This window comes from Thamnophis elegans, chromosome 2 (assembly GCF_009769535.1).
Source record: "Thamnophis elegans isolate rThaEle1 chromosome 2, rThaEle1.pri, whole genome shotgun sequence".
NCBI classification, from domain to species: Eukaryota; Metazoa; Chordata; class Lepidosauria; order Squamata; family Colubridae; genus Thamnophis; species Thamnophis elegans.
The window spans coordinates 111728522-111741000 of NC_045542.1; the positions used below are offsets into that span (position 1 = coordinate 111728522).

The 12479-nt window shown below is 36.4% G+C and overlaps 1 protein-coding gene and 1 long non-coding RNA gene across 2 annotated transcripts in view; one reads left to right on the forward strand and one right to left on the reverse strand.

Annotated features, from left to right (window-relative positions):
• LOC116503680 overlaps positions 1-5327 on the forward strand; it is a 51634-nt gene extending 46307 nt beyond the window's left edge. The window contains exon 3 of the long non-coding RNA XR_004254729.1: positions 5162-5327. This is a non-coding gene — a long non-coding RNA (uncharacterized LOC116503680). The remainder of the gene's footprint in view (positions 1-5161) is intronic.
• Positions 5328-8752: 3425 nt separating this feature from the next.
• The window catches only part of WNK2 (WNK lysine deficient protein kinase 2), a 102077-nt gene continuing 98350 nt past the window's right edge, over positions 8753-12479 (reverse strand). Inside the window, exon 28 of the mRNA XM_032208739.1 lies at positions 8753-9067. Coding sequence (XP_032064630.1) covers positions 8753-9067 — 315 coding nt within the window. The remainder of the gene's footprint in view (positions 9068-12479) is intronic.

Here is a 12479-nt window from a genome sequence, read left to right on the forward strand (position 1 = left end):
CAAATTAACTCCAAGCAAAGCTGAAATAATAAGAAAGGTTATGGATTGTGTTGAAATAGACAAACTAACTAAAGAAATCCAGGAAAAAGAAGAATCAGAATTCTACCAAATATGGGATAAATGGTATAGGTGGATGGAGGAAAGAAACAAGAATCAATGAAGGAATATAACAAAACTCAAAAATAATAGTTATGAGTAAAATAAGAGGGTTAAGAATGGTGAAATCCAAATGAAATACAATAGAAGGGGAAATAATATAAGGTGAGTGGTATCAATTGATAATTGCTATTAGAAAGAACAGGAAGCTCTTGTTCGCATTGTATTGTGTAAATGTGGTGTACGTCTAAGTTTTGTGTGTGTGTATTTTACATGTTTGTTAATAATTTTTTTAAAAAAAAGATGTATATGGTCTAATGGGAACAGAGTTAAAATATGGATATATTTGTTTGTGAGTGGCTGTGCAGTTTATTTAATATGTGGAACAGTTGTGGGTTGCACATTTTGTTATACCAGTTCAGGTGTGCTCTCACGCATGCTTGCACACATGATGTTTCTGCGCATGTGTAGAAACATCTGGGTGGGTGGGCGGAGCCTCCCGCCACCACTTTGCCCGATCTAGGCCAAACCAGCCGCAAAACACCTCTGATGTGGGAAGAAAATTGCCTCTGTCTCTGATAATAGTAAGAATTATGTTACTCTTTTCCTAAATTAAGGCTCCAGTGGAGTACAATAGTCAAGTATGACTGGAAAGGTCTTTACAGAATTCTGATAAAACAATTAGAAGATTCAATCATTAACAAAATTATAGGAATTTGGAAAATAGCCTTTTTTGTACTTCAGCAGGACATCGAGAATTGTACAAATGTAAGAAACTTTACTATGAATTTGTTTTAAAGAAAGCATATTATAAATTGAATTATGGAGAAGGGTATTTTTTAAAATGAATATGGAGTGGAAAGTTGTTACTGTGTTAAGAGTTAGTACACGAAGGAGGTAAATTATGTATGCTTGTGGTATTAATGATGTATTTTACCACACACACACACACTCACACACACAGACAGAGCTGAATGCAGATTATGCCACATTGCTGGCTCAGAACTTGATTTGCAGTGACTGATGGATGGATTTGTATGACACACTGAAGAGTATTTGAAAATGTATGCATCAAAGTGAATAGTGAACAAGTGCTCTCTCTCTCTCTCTATGTACAAGAAAAAATCTTAAAAATATGAATTCAGGTAACTTTGTTTGATATAAAGTTTTTGCTATGTTTCTTTTTTATAGTAAGCTTTTCATGTCTTTGGCTTAGTATTTGTTACTCTTTTTCTGCATTTTGATAATGCTGAAAAACACAGGACTTAAAAAGGAAATGACATTGTGAATCTAGTTTCAATAGCCCTAACTTTAAGGAATTTTGGCAACAATGTGGAAAAGTCTGCACAGTACTAAAGATGGCAAATCCTTCCCCACTTAAGTAACAGTGTGCTAGTCCAGTGAAGAAAGGTTTTAAATAGATAATATTATTCATTTCAGTAAGTACAAATTGATTTAAAGTGTTAATTGATATTAATAACCTGAAATACACATTTTCTCAGAATGGCATGAGTGACCCATCCATTCCATGTTTTTGTCAAAATAGACTGACATTATGCATTTGCAGAAAAAAGCATGGATTAGCACATAAGCAAGCAAGCTTGTTTTCCCATTGCATGGTCATGCTGAGTGAGTTACAAGCACAGATTACTGTCAGGCTTCCATGCTCACTTCCAGGGGAATAAGCCCCACTAGTCTGACACCTGAGTAAGTGCGCAAGAAAGAATTGTGTGGTCCAGTATCTAAACCAAAAGAGAATTGTAAACACTTGACCAAAATAGCAATAGCGCTTAGACTTATATACTGCTTCATGGTGCTTTCCAGCCCTCTCTAAGTGGTTTAGAGAGTCAGCCTATTAGCACCAAAATTCTGAGTCCTCATTTTACCAACTTCAGAAGGATGGAAGGCTGAGTCAACCTTGAGCCTAGTGAGACTCGAACTACCAAACTGCTGGCAGCTGGCAGTGAAAGACATAGTGATGTAGTCTAGTAATCAGATCGGCAGACTGCGATATTGAACCTGTGGATATCCATGCCATTTCCAAAGCCCCATTAAGGGTGGATGTGGATATGTGATATCTCCACTTCCTGTTTTGGGAAGATTATTGCCTGTGGTCCAAGTAGGTTCATCCAATTTCTTCAATTTCCCTCTTGTGTTTCGGCTCCCATGTCCCATTCCCAGCCATTCTAGGGAATCTGTTCATGGGTGTAGAAACCTGAAGAGGATGAGAGGCTAGTTCTACTTTTAAATTCAAGCCTAGGCTTTCTAGAAAATCTTTATAGTGATATTGTGAGACAGGCCTTGAAAGGTAGGTCGATATTTTCACCACAAACATTACATATCCAACATATATCCAACATACTGGAGGTTAAGTATAATAAGTACTTAAGGTCGACTTCTTTCTTAGCATCTTCTGGTAGATATACTAGACTAGATGATGCTACCTAGTTTGGTAATGAACATCTGCAAGAAAAGAACCAAATCATAGAGCACTAAAGGACCCCAGACATAGCGGTTAGCAAACAAAATCAACTATCTATTGTACTCAGGGGGGAAAAAACCTGTCCCATATTAAACCATATGTTGTAAATGTAGAATGTAAATTGATTCCTATATTATTTAACTCTGCCCTTTCATTGTTGCCTGTTCATGTCCTAACTTTTTAAGTTGCAGGTCTATTAAGTCTTCATCCCTTTCTTAGACAAGAAGAAAATATATAACTCACTGTTGCTCCCTCTAACAACAGCAGACAGAGGACACGCATTTCATCAGGTACAAAGTGCTGCAAACCTTTCAAATGTTACATGGAAACCAGGAAAAGAATTACTTTTTGCACTTTTCCACAATGTGCAAAGAGACATGGATCCCCCCCCCATTAAAAAGTATCACATTGGAACAAGTTGCCATTCATGCAGGACTGTAGTCATGCTGTACTTCTATCCAGTTTTAACCATAGCCAAAAGAAACAGAACATCAATCTTTGTATAATGCTTTTTTCAATGAAAACTTAACATATCCAACTTTTTGATAGTAAGTTTCAGTGGTAGATAACTATTTAGACTACAAACTCCTCTAACGCTTGATGTGTTCTGTGCATGGCACATTCAATCTTTTCTGAAGCTTCAGAATCCCAGATACTTTCAGAATTCATGGATACAAGGATCTTTAAAACAAAAAACAAAACAGTAATATATACTAACTAATCAGGAACCAAGTGAAAGCAGGAAAAACATTTTTTTTGCTTGTGTGGATGTGTGAGTGTACATTTTTTAAATATTCGGTTTTCTCAGAGATTAAGTTACTTTTTAAGTTAATTTATTCACCATGTATTTTGGGAATCTTTTAGACTTGTGAGAAAAAATAGTATAAATTGGTTCAACCTCTGCAATAAAATTAGTTTTAACTTTCTTACATATGTATATTAAAATTAATTTGAACACATTCTTGAGAGAGAAAGAATCTTGACACTTTAAACAAAAAAAATCATGTCACAATTCTGTTCCCCCCCCCCAATAAAAATAAAGGCTAGACAAACTAAATTAATATATTGAAAACATTTGTAGAATGTAGCAATTAAATTGGATAATTTAGAAAATAATTCCATTCTCAACCACAAATGATCATGATGTTTTACAATTAAGAGGAAGCTAGCTTACCATTCAAGGTTTTTTTCACTACAAATGTGTAGAAACTTCACATTTAGAGGTAATATATCTGAACATCAAATGCTGGAAACAGAATGGAAACACTCTTGTCTTATTTCTTGTTTTTCAAAAATGTGCAGGTAGTCTTTGACTTATAACTACAACTGAGTCCCAAATTTCTGCTGCTAAGCAAGACAGCTGTTAAGTGAATTTTGCCCAATTTGTACGACCTTTCCTCCCACAATTGTTAAGTCAATCACTGCCGTTGTTAAGATAGTAACACAGTTGTTAAGTGAATCTGGTTTCCGATTGACTTTGCTTGCCAGAAGTTTACAAATAGTGATCACATGACCCCAGGACACTGCAACCTTCATAAATACAGGCCAGTTCTCAAGTGATCGAATTTTGATCACATGACCATGGGGATGCTGCAGTAGTCATGAGTGTGAAAAATGATCATATCATGTCAGTTTTCTCGTTGCCATTGTAACTTTGGGCACTAAGTGAATGGTTGTAAGTCAAGGACTGCCTATATGTTGGATTAGAAAGACTCTTGATCTCAAGCAACAAGATTCCTGTTCATGCTCATCCTACCTTCTGGTTACTTTGATTTTGTCACATCTACGTCAGTGCAACTATTTTCAAAAGAGCTAATGAAATGTAGTAGAAATTCTTACATACCTGCAGTAGAAATTGGGTGTACAATGAAAGAAAGTGAGAACATGTTATGAATCAAGATAGGGGCCCATCTAGGAATTTTCAGTTACTTCTACTTATGGGATTTTGTATCATATTTTGTAATAATATGAAGAGATAATATATTGGCAAATACTTCTGTATCAATATGAGAATTAGCTAAATTGTATTTATCAGTCCTTTATTCAGCATTTCACTGTCATTCATTCAAAGATAATGAAACTGAATAGACTGTTCAATTTTCAATGTGCCAAACAGCAGCCTTCTGATCCTACATTGCAAGTTTTCTGCTAGTTTCTTTTTTATTTCAATATGCAAAAAGACTGTAGGCAGAATAAAATATGCTGCTTGGTGGACCAACACTTGTGTTATGATTCATTCATTGTGATGGGCAGAGAAAGGGTACAAATCATCTCACTGAAGATGAATTCGGTTTGAGATGAGTCTGAAGAAAAGAAATGGCAGATAAAACTCCTTGTGTGCAAGAAATATTTGTTGGCAACTTTCTTTAATGTTCACACTTTTGTGAGCTTAAGGTTAATGAGATTGTCAACATGATTTCCCACAAATCCACATATCAAAGCAGGAACCCCATGTTTTTGATGCTGCTTATTACTGCTTCTTCATGTTGCTTTAAAGGTTACAACTAATTCAGAATCCTTTTTTTAAGTAAAATGATTAATTGCTTTCAGTTCATTTGTGCACCTCTGGCTTTTTCCCCCCAGGTAATATGAGAAATGCTTCCTTTCTACTCCTGGCCATGAGTTTAAGGATAACTTGCTGACTATACCCACATGCTAAGTTTATGTGAAAGGCCAAATCATAACAAGGCTGAACTGGAGAAAAAACAAGGTCTCGATATACTTCAAATGATTGTGACCAATGCTTCTGGTAAGCCAGCTCCTTATTTGCAGAGTAGAATGCGGCTACATTTGCAAGGCCTTTCTCAGACAGACTTTTAGCATCTCTTTCAAAGCCATGAAAGCACTTTGAATATGAATTGGATTCTTCTTATTACTAATTAAATATTTTTGATGCTGTATTACAATCAGGCTTCGCAACTCTGCAGTTCATGCATGCCCAAGTAAGGCCATTTTCTTACTATCAAATTGTAATGTAGAAATATAACTTTATTATCTTGCTGGGATTGAGGTTTTTTAACCATTCCTGCTTGAGTAGAAAGTTCAGGGCTTTTTTTTTCTGCCCCCAAATAAAATTACAGCAGTATGCACTGCAAGAGTAGTTAAATTTGTGTATTTGAAAACAGGTGCTTGCTTCTGTAACTGCAACTGCAGAAAGAACTAATTCAATTCAGCTATATTTTTAGACTTTCAGTGTGAGATGGCAAAATGTGAGATCTGCCAAGGACAACCTCTTAAAGAGATCACCTTTAGATTTATAGCAAGGGAACCCAGGGAAGCATTCTTGGGCAGTAGCCTTCTGGCTTGTCATGGGACTACTCTCCCTTTGGAACCATTCCATAGCCAGTCAACTCAGCTTTGGACTCCCAGAATTCCTCAGCCAACATGGCTGGCTGAAGAATTCTGATGCTAAATCTCCCAGAATCCCAGCTTTCAACTCCCAGAATTCCTCAGCCAACATGGCTGGCTGAAGAATTCTGATGCTAAATCTTAAAGTTGCTAACATTATAGTTACTGAAGTTGAGGAATACTGCAATAGCCCATTTCTTTTCAAAATGTGTCAAGATCTTCCTGATCTATCTGCCCTTGGAAAGCTCTGCTTCAGCTAATAGAGAAATGGGCCAAAATTTGCATGTAGTCAAATTTTACTTTACAATGTAAAATCTTGTGTATTTTAAAATTTCTCTAATGTAAGTCTTATATAATTATGGGTAGTTCTCTAAAATGGAAATAAATAGACACTTAAAGGCACTAACCCTCAGTTAGGCTTTGCCCAACATTTACTTCTAAAAGGTCATAACTTTAGGATGAGATATATATTTCAGTAATAGAAACTCCCTACTTGGAAAAAAGAAGACTTCAAGTTTAATGTTGGCATCTGTCTCTGTCCAAGGTCTATGCAACTGATTTATAATAATATATTGACTGCATTAAAATTATGGAAAACATGTCATGCTACTAATCTTTTTGATATGCTGAAATAGCATAATTCCTCCATCTGGTTCATTTCCCACTACATCTTTTTTTCTCTTGTTCAACACGTATACTCAAAGTTTAAGGGATCATATTTTAATGTTATTGCATTGATTTTTGTATTGATTTTAATAAACATCTTTCCATAGCTATTTTCTCTCTAAACTTGGAATATTTCGTAGTTATAGATTGAAGTTAATATTGGTAACAAAACTAGTCAATCATGATCAAGCCATCAAATGTGATTTGAATTAATGAAAAAATGTATGTGGAGCTTATTTTCTGATTCCATCTTCTAAAATGTTGCTCATTTTGATGCCCAAGGTATCACTGTAAGCATATGTATGAAATATTTCAGTTCTAATTCTAGATATCCTACCTATCATTTGACTGCATGAATTGCTTTTAAAATGTATCTGATGATGGGGGAATGAGCTTGAACGGTAGAATTTCTCCTTCATAGCTGAAACTTTTAGCAACACATTTTTTTTCAAGCACAAAAATGTTTATTTTTTTTTCCTTTTCTTGAATATATACATTCTCTTGGTAGTGAGAGATTATACCACTGACCATCATATACAAGGGGCTGAAACAGGCTGTACAACAGGCAGTCGTGGCAAATGGGAATTTTCAGTGCAAGCGAAAGGGGGAAGACAGTGAGAAGACATTTTTGGTGTTTATGCTCATAAAGCATACATACATGAATCTAAAATAAAGTCTCAAACAATGTAAAGATACATGTTACAGAGAACAGAAATCTCTTACTGTAGATGTATTCTCCCCAGGCAGAAGACTGCGTCAATTTCTACAAAATTCAATTCTAACAGAATTGACGGCATCATATTCAATGGTACCAACAAAATATTGCAGACAGTTCTCGAATGCTCAAAGTACAGTAGACTCATACAAATAACAGATGGGCAGCGCCAAACAGCTCCACCCCTTCAGCAGGCAGTTTAAAAATACTGCTGCCATATTGAGAGTGGCAAAGTGCAAGCAGTGTGCCTTCAGCTCTAGTACTGTGATTCTGTTTAAGTGTGCCATTATATTTGTAGATGGGATTCTTTGCTCCTTTTTCCTCCCAAAGGAACAAAGGCTTGCCAACCTGCAAATAAATAGTGAGTGGCTCTCGTGTGCCTTTGGACTGACAGGTGAAGATACAAATTCTACATACGGTATAACATAAAGCGGATGTAAGAAGGAAGGAAGCACAAGTCAAAAGCCAATTCCATTTCACGGAGAATACTCTTAAGCATTTGGTAGACAGACAGATCACATGCAAGGAGACTTCCGTACTTACAAAGATCTTACAATAACTTTGGACTGTTGTCCTAATGTCAAGAATTATGGTTAAGCGTATTTCACACATGAAACATGCAAGATTTGTAATGTAACTGAATTAGATTGTTTGTTCAGAAGATGGCAAAAAGTGTTACAATTGGATATCAGAGGGGGGAGGACATCTGCCTGCCAAATTTGCTGTTTGAAAGAAAAAGAGAGGTTGTCACTTGCAACTATTTTTCCAGAAAGACCACATAACAATTATTTTCCCCTCAAACACAGAGATACAACTTACATTCAGGCTCCTTCAGTAACAACAAAACGATCCATTTCATTACGTTTTACTCAAAGGGCTGGAGTCCCAGTCAGAGAGGGAGTTAAAGATTTAAATTACCAAACATGTCACTTAACTGCTGGTTAAACTAAAAGCATTTAACAGGAGAAAATGAAACTGGTCAAGAATTTCAGATGTAAACTGTCACCATTAAATGTATATCTTTGTATTTTTGCAAATAAAAAAAGTTAAGCTTTCCGAAGCAGCTTATAAATAAAGTACACCTTTCAGTTATTGTTGTGATTATTTTAACCTTCCCAGTTTGAACTGAAAAGCTTGAATTCAAGGCACTATATTCCTATAAGATCAGTACTGTTCTCCTACCCATCCATTCAAGTACGTTAAGTATTGAACGTAGCTGTTTCAAACACCAGAGAAGAAACTCAACCATCTTCGGCAACGAAGGAGAAAGAAGGATTGCCGAAGAGCACACAGATTGATGGGAAAGCATTCCACCGGGCTGGCCTGAGGGGGCATGGCTAATGAACTAGTGAGCCTGAATGGGGCCAGCAGGGAGAAACAGATTGCCTAGGAGCTAAGCATTGGACGGTTGCCACTTGGAAGTCAGCTACTGAGGTCATTCCAAATTAGGGCCTCTGCAGGGGCACTGGAAACAACTGGAAGCTATTGGGGCCAAGAGCTGGAAACTGTGCAATGCTCTGGCCTCCTCTTATCCCCGGCTGAGTGGTTGGGCCCGACCAGGGCACTCCAAAGAAGGTCGTAGGGAGAACTCCTCCATACTGACCAAGAGGCATCACATAAGGTTTGACTGGGCCAGTTAGGAGAGTACCTGGCATAGGCACTGGCTGGGATGGTGGAACTCCAGAAGTTAATGCAGCTGACAGTGGACAAGTCACTGGAACAACACACTTTTTCCCCATTGCTGTTCTTGCTGCATTAATCTATAAAAGCAAACATAAGAAAGTGTAGCTGTAATTCTTGTTTCTTTTTTTACAGAGCAGTTCATAGAAATTATCATTGTCAACCCATCTCTTTCACCCTGTTTGGAGAGTACATGCTGGATATGCTCCCTCATGTGGCTAAAATGGCCAATGCGGGAGTGAACACCCAGCTCCTTCTCACAGTGAGGCTCTAACTCTTCTCATGTTACCGATATAAACACCAAGGGACTTCTAGCTGAATACAATGCATTTCTAACCACAGCAGGATTCCCCCCCCCCACCACCAAATAATCATTATTCCTCCCTGCAGGAACTATAACAAATCAATGTGACAAATCACTGATTTCCTTAAAGCAACATCAACTATGGCTATTTCTCCAGCAGAAGCTGATATTAGCTGGAAAACTTTTTGGCTATGCACATTTTAAAGAGCCGATGACTAAATTTGGAAAACTAGCCATTTATAAAATATTATAAAATGGAAAGTATGTTTCCAAAGCAACCAATTGTAGTAAGTAGTTAACCCTTTCCCTGCTTCTGTTAAGTAACTCTGCAATAATTGTAAAGTCTCTCTCCTAGGTGTGTTGCTACCCCTTGAATAGACATTTCAATAGAGACACAGAATTCTTCAGTCCGTTTCATATCCAGGCACAGCCAAACTAGATGAAAGAAATGTTGGATCACTGAGAGCAGCTGACATTTTGAGAACTATGAAGTTAAATATAGACCAAGGATTGCTTGGTTCCCCCTGAATCTGGGTAACAGGTTTTAATATCATAAATGATTTACAACTTTTGGCAGTGATTCCACTAAATTAACACCTACCCCTGAACAATCTTTGTTTGAGGCAAATCCCAGGGTCTGTAAATATAAAATCAGATGGATAATTACACCCAGGGACTGACCATTCTTAAAACAGAAAAGGTACACAAGGATACAGATGAAAAACAAAACATGTAAAGGTGTCTTCATTCTTGTCATATTTCTTAGAAGTACAGGTAGTCCTCAACTTAAAACCACAATGGAGTCCAAAATTTCCATTGCTAAACAAAGCAGTTGTTTGCAGTTGCTAAGTGAATCACTGAAGTTAAGTGAATTGTACAGTTTTTAAGTGAATCCAGCTGTACCCATTGACTTTGCTTGTTGGAAGCTGGCTGGGAAAGTTATAAATGGTGATCACATGACCCCAGGGGCAGTGCAACTATCATAAATATATGTGAGTTGCCCAAATTTTGATCACTTGACCATGGAGATGCTGCAATGGTTGTAAATGGGAAAAACAGTGATGAATCACTTTTTTTCAGTGCTGTTGTAACTTTGAATTGTCACTAAACAAATGGTTGTAAGTCAAGTAGGATCGACTTGTAGGACAGCAGAACCTGTAGATCCTACCATATTCTGTAGAATTATTCTCAGGCTAGCAGCCGTTTAACTTAGTTGATTCCTAGATCAGACTGACAAGCCAGTGCACAATTCAAATTCCTGTGAAAAATTAGTGTTGTGAAATACTAACCTGGAAACATTATTGGTGTCTTCCTTCTAAAATACTGCATGTTTTTTATACTGTGAATAAAGAGAAATTTCTCAAGAAAAGAATGGGTCCTATTGTTGCTAAGAAAGAAAAAACCAGTTCTAATATAACTGTCTCAACCCAAGATATGAAGTATTGCAAGCAGAACAAAGATAAATGATTTATAGCTCCATGATCAATTTTTGCTTTTTTGAGAAGTCTCCACTATCCAGATAGAGGTTTTAGAAAAGAAAATCTGAATGTTTCTGACTAACATTAAGTTGAAGAAGTAAATTAAATCTGCAAAATCATGTGCTGTTTCTCTTTCTCAGTTCTTTAATAAAGGGAAATACCAACAATTCTTATCTGAGGAATATTCATAATTGAATACACAATATTGCATAATTACGCCGTGTATGAAAACTACATCCTTGTGTTTTCAGCAAAGTATAAAACATGGGTCCCACAGAAATGAAGATGAGTCAGAACTTCTGAAAATAATTGCTATTTCACCATATTTGCTATTGTGGCCTTGTAACATATTTGGAAAAGCTGTTTAATGACAGATAAAGTTGTTTTGCAGAATGGGTTTGGCTCATGATACTTCATTGAGGCAGACGGGTCCTTTCTATGAGTTTCTATGAGTCTTTCTCCAACCTCGGTGCCCATTAGATATATAAACATCAACTATTTACATTAGCTTAAAACTAGCAGTCTCGGCTTAGTTAATTAGCCTCAATCTGTAAAAAAAAAATTCATTTCAAAAGAGCTTATTTCTATACAGGTAAGTTCTCTCTTAACAACAGTAATTGGGTCTGGAATTTCCATCACTAAGCAACAGTTATAAAGCTTTTCAAGTGACAAGTTGCCTAGCAATGAAAATTCTGGCAGTTATAATTTCCACAATGCCATGAGTTTGACGTCATGTGGTTGCCATTTGCAATTTTCTGCCAGTTTCCCCCTTAATTTTTGCTTGTAGGAAGCTGGCAAAGAAAATTGCAAATCGCAATCACATGACCATGGAGATACTGTGATTGACATAGTATCTGAACAAGTGGTTATTAAGCTAAGACCCCCATGTATAAATACTTTCGTAAATGTGAAGTAAGATGTGACTGTGATTATCCATCATGTTTTTCTGACACATTTGTGGTGATTTGTGGTTATTGTATATGAACATTATATGAAACTTCATTTGATTTTTCAGAATGTCTTTGTTGATTGATTTGCAAAGAATTATTCCAGAAAATTCAGAGCTAAGAAAAAATATAACTGATCTATGATACTGGGGGTGGGGGGATAGGGGAGTACTCCAGGATAAGATTGAAAGATTTGTTGCTTCAAGCTTCATTCTTTATGACATCACCCACTAGGACACTCAATCATATATTTTTATAACAGTACACTGTAGGTGGCTCTTCACTGGAGTCTACTATCCATGGAACAGAAAATTGTGTTTTGATTATTTTCAGCCATTATTCCTCATTTGCAATGGTTGGGCCACTACCCATGCTGATTTGATCGATTGTCCATTTTAAGAACACATTACATCATAGGAGGAAGGGAAAATACTGTTTTCCCATTTTCACTTATGGCTTTTAAATGCAGATTAATGGCAATTAAATTCCACCAACATTTTCAATTCTGGTAAAGCAGCTGAATAAATGAGCAAGCCACATGAAATACAATTGTACAATATCTATGATTAATATCCACAATAATAGAATTATTAAACATAAGAGTCTTCATCAGATACAGAGAATGAAAAAGAGAAACTCTGAAAGATAAAATATTACAGACTAAATTATATAGTGGCTAAGCAGTATTAGCCAAATCAGTGGAAGATCTGGATTTTAAAAAAAGATAATGAAAAAATGCTCAAAAGCTCTTGAGAGCTTTTGG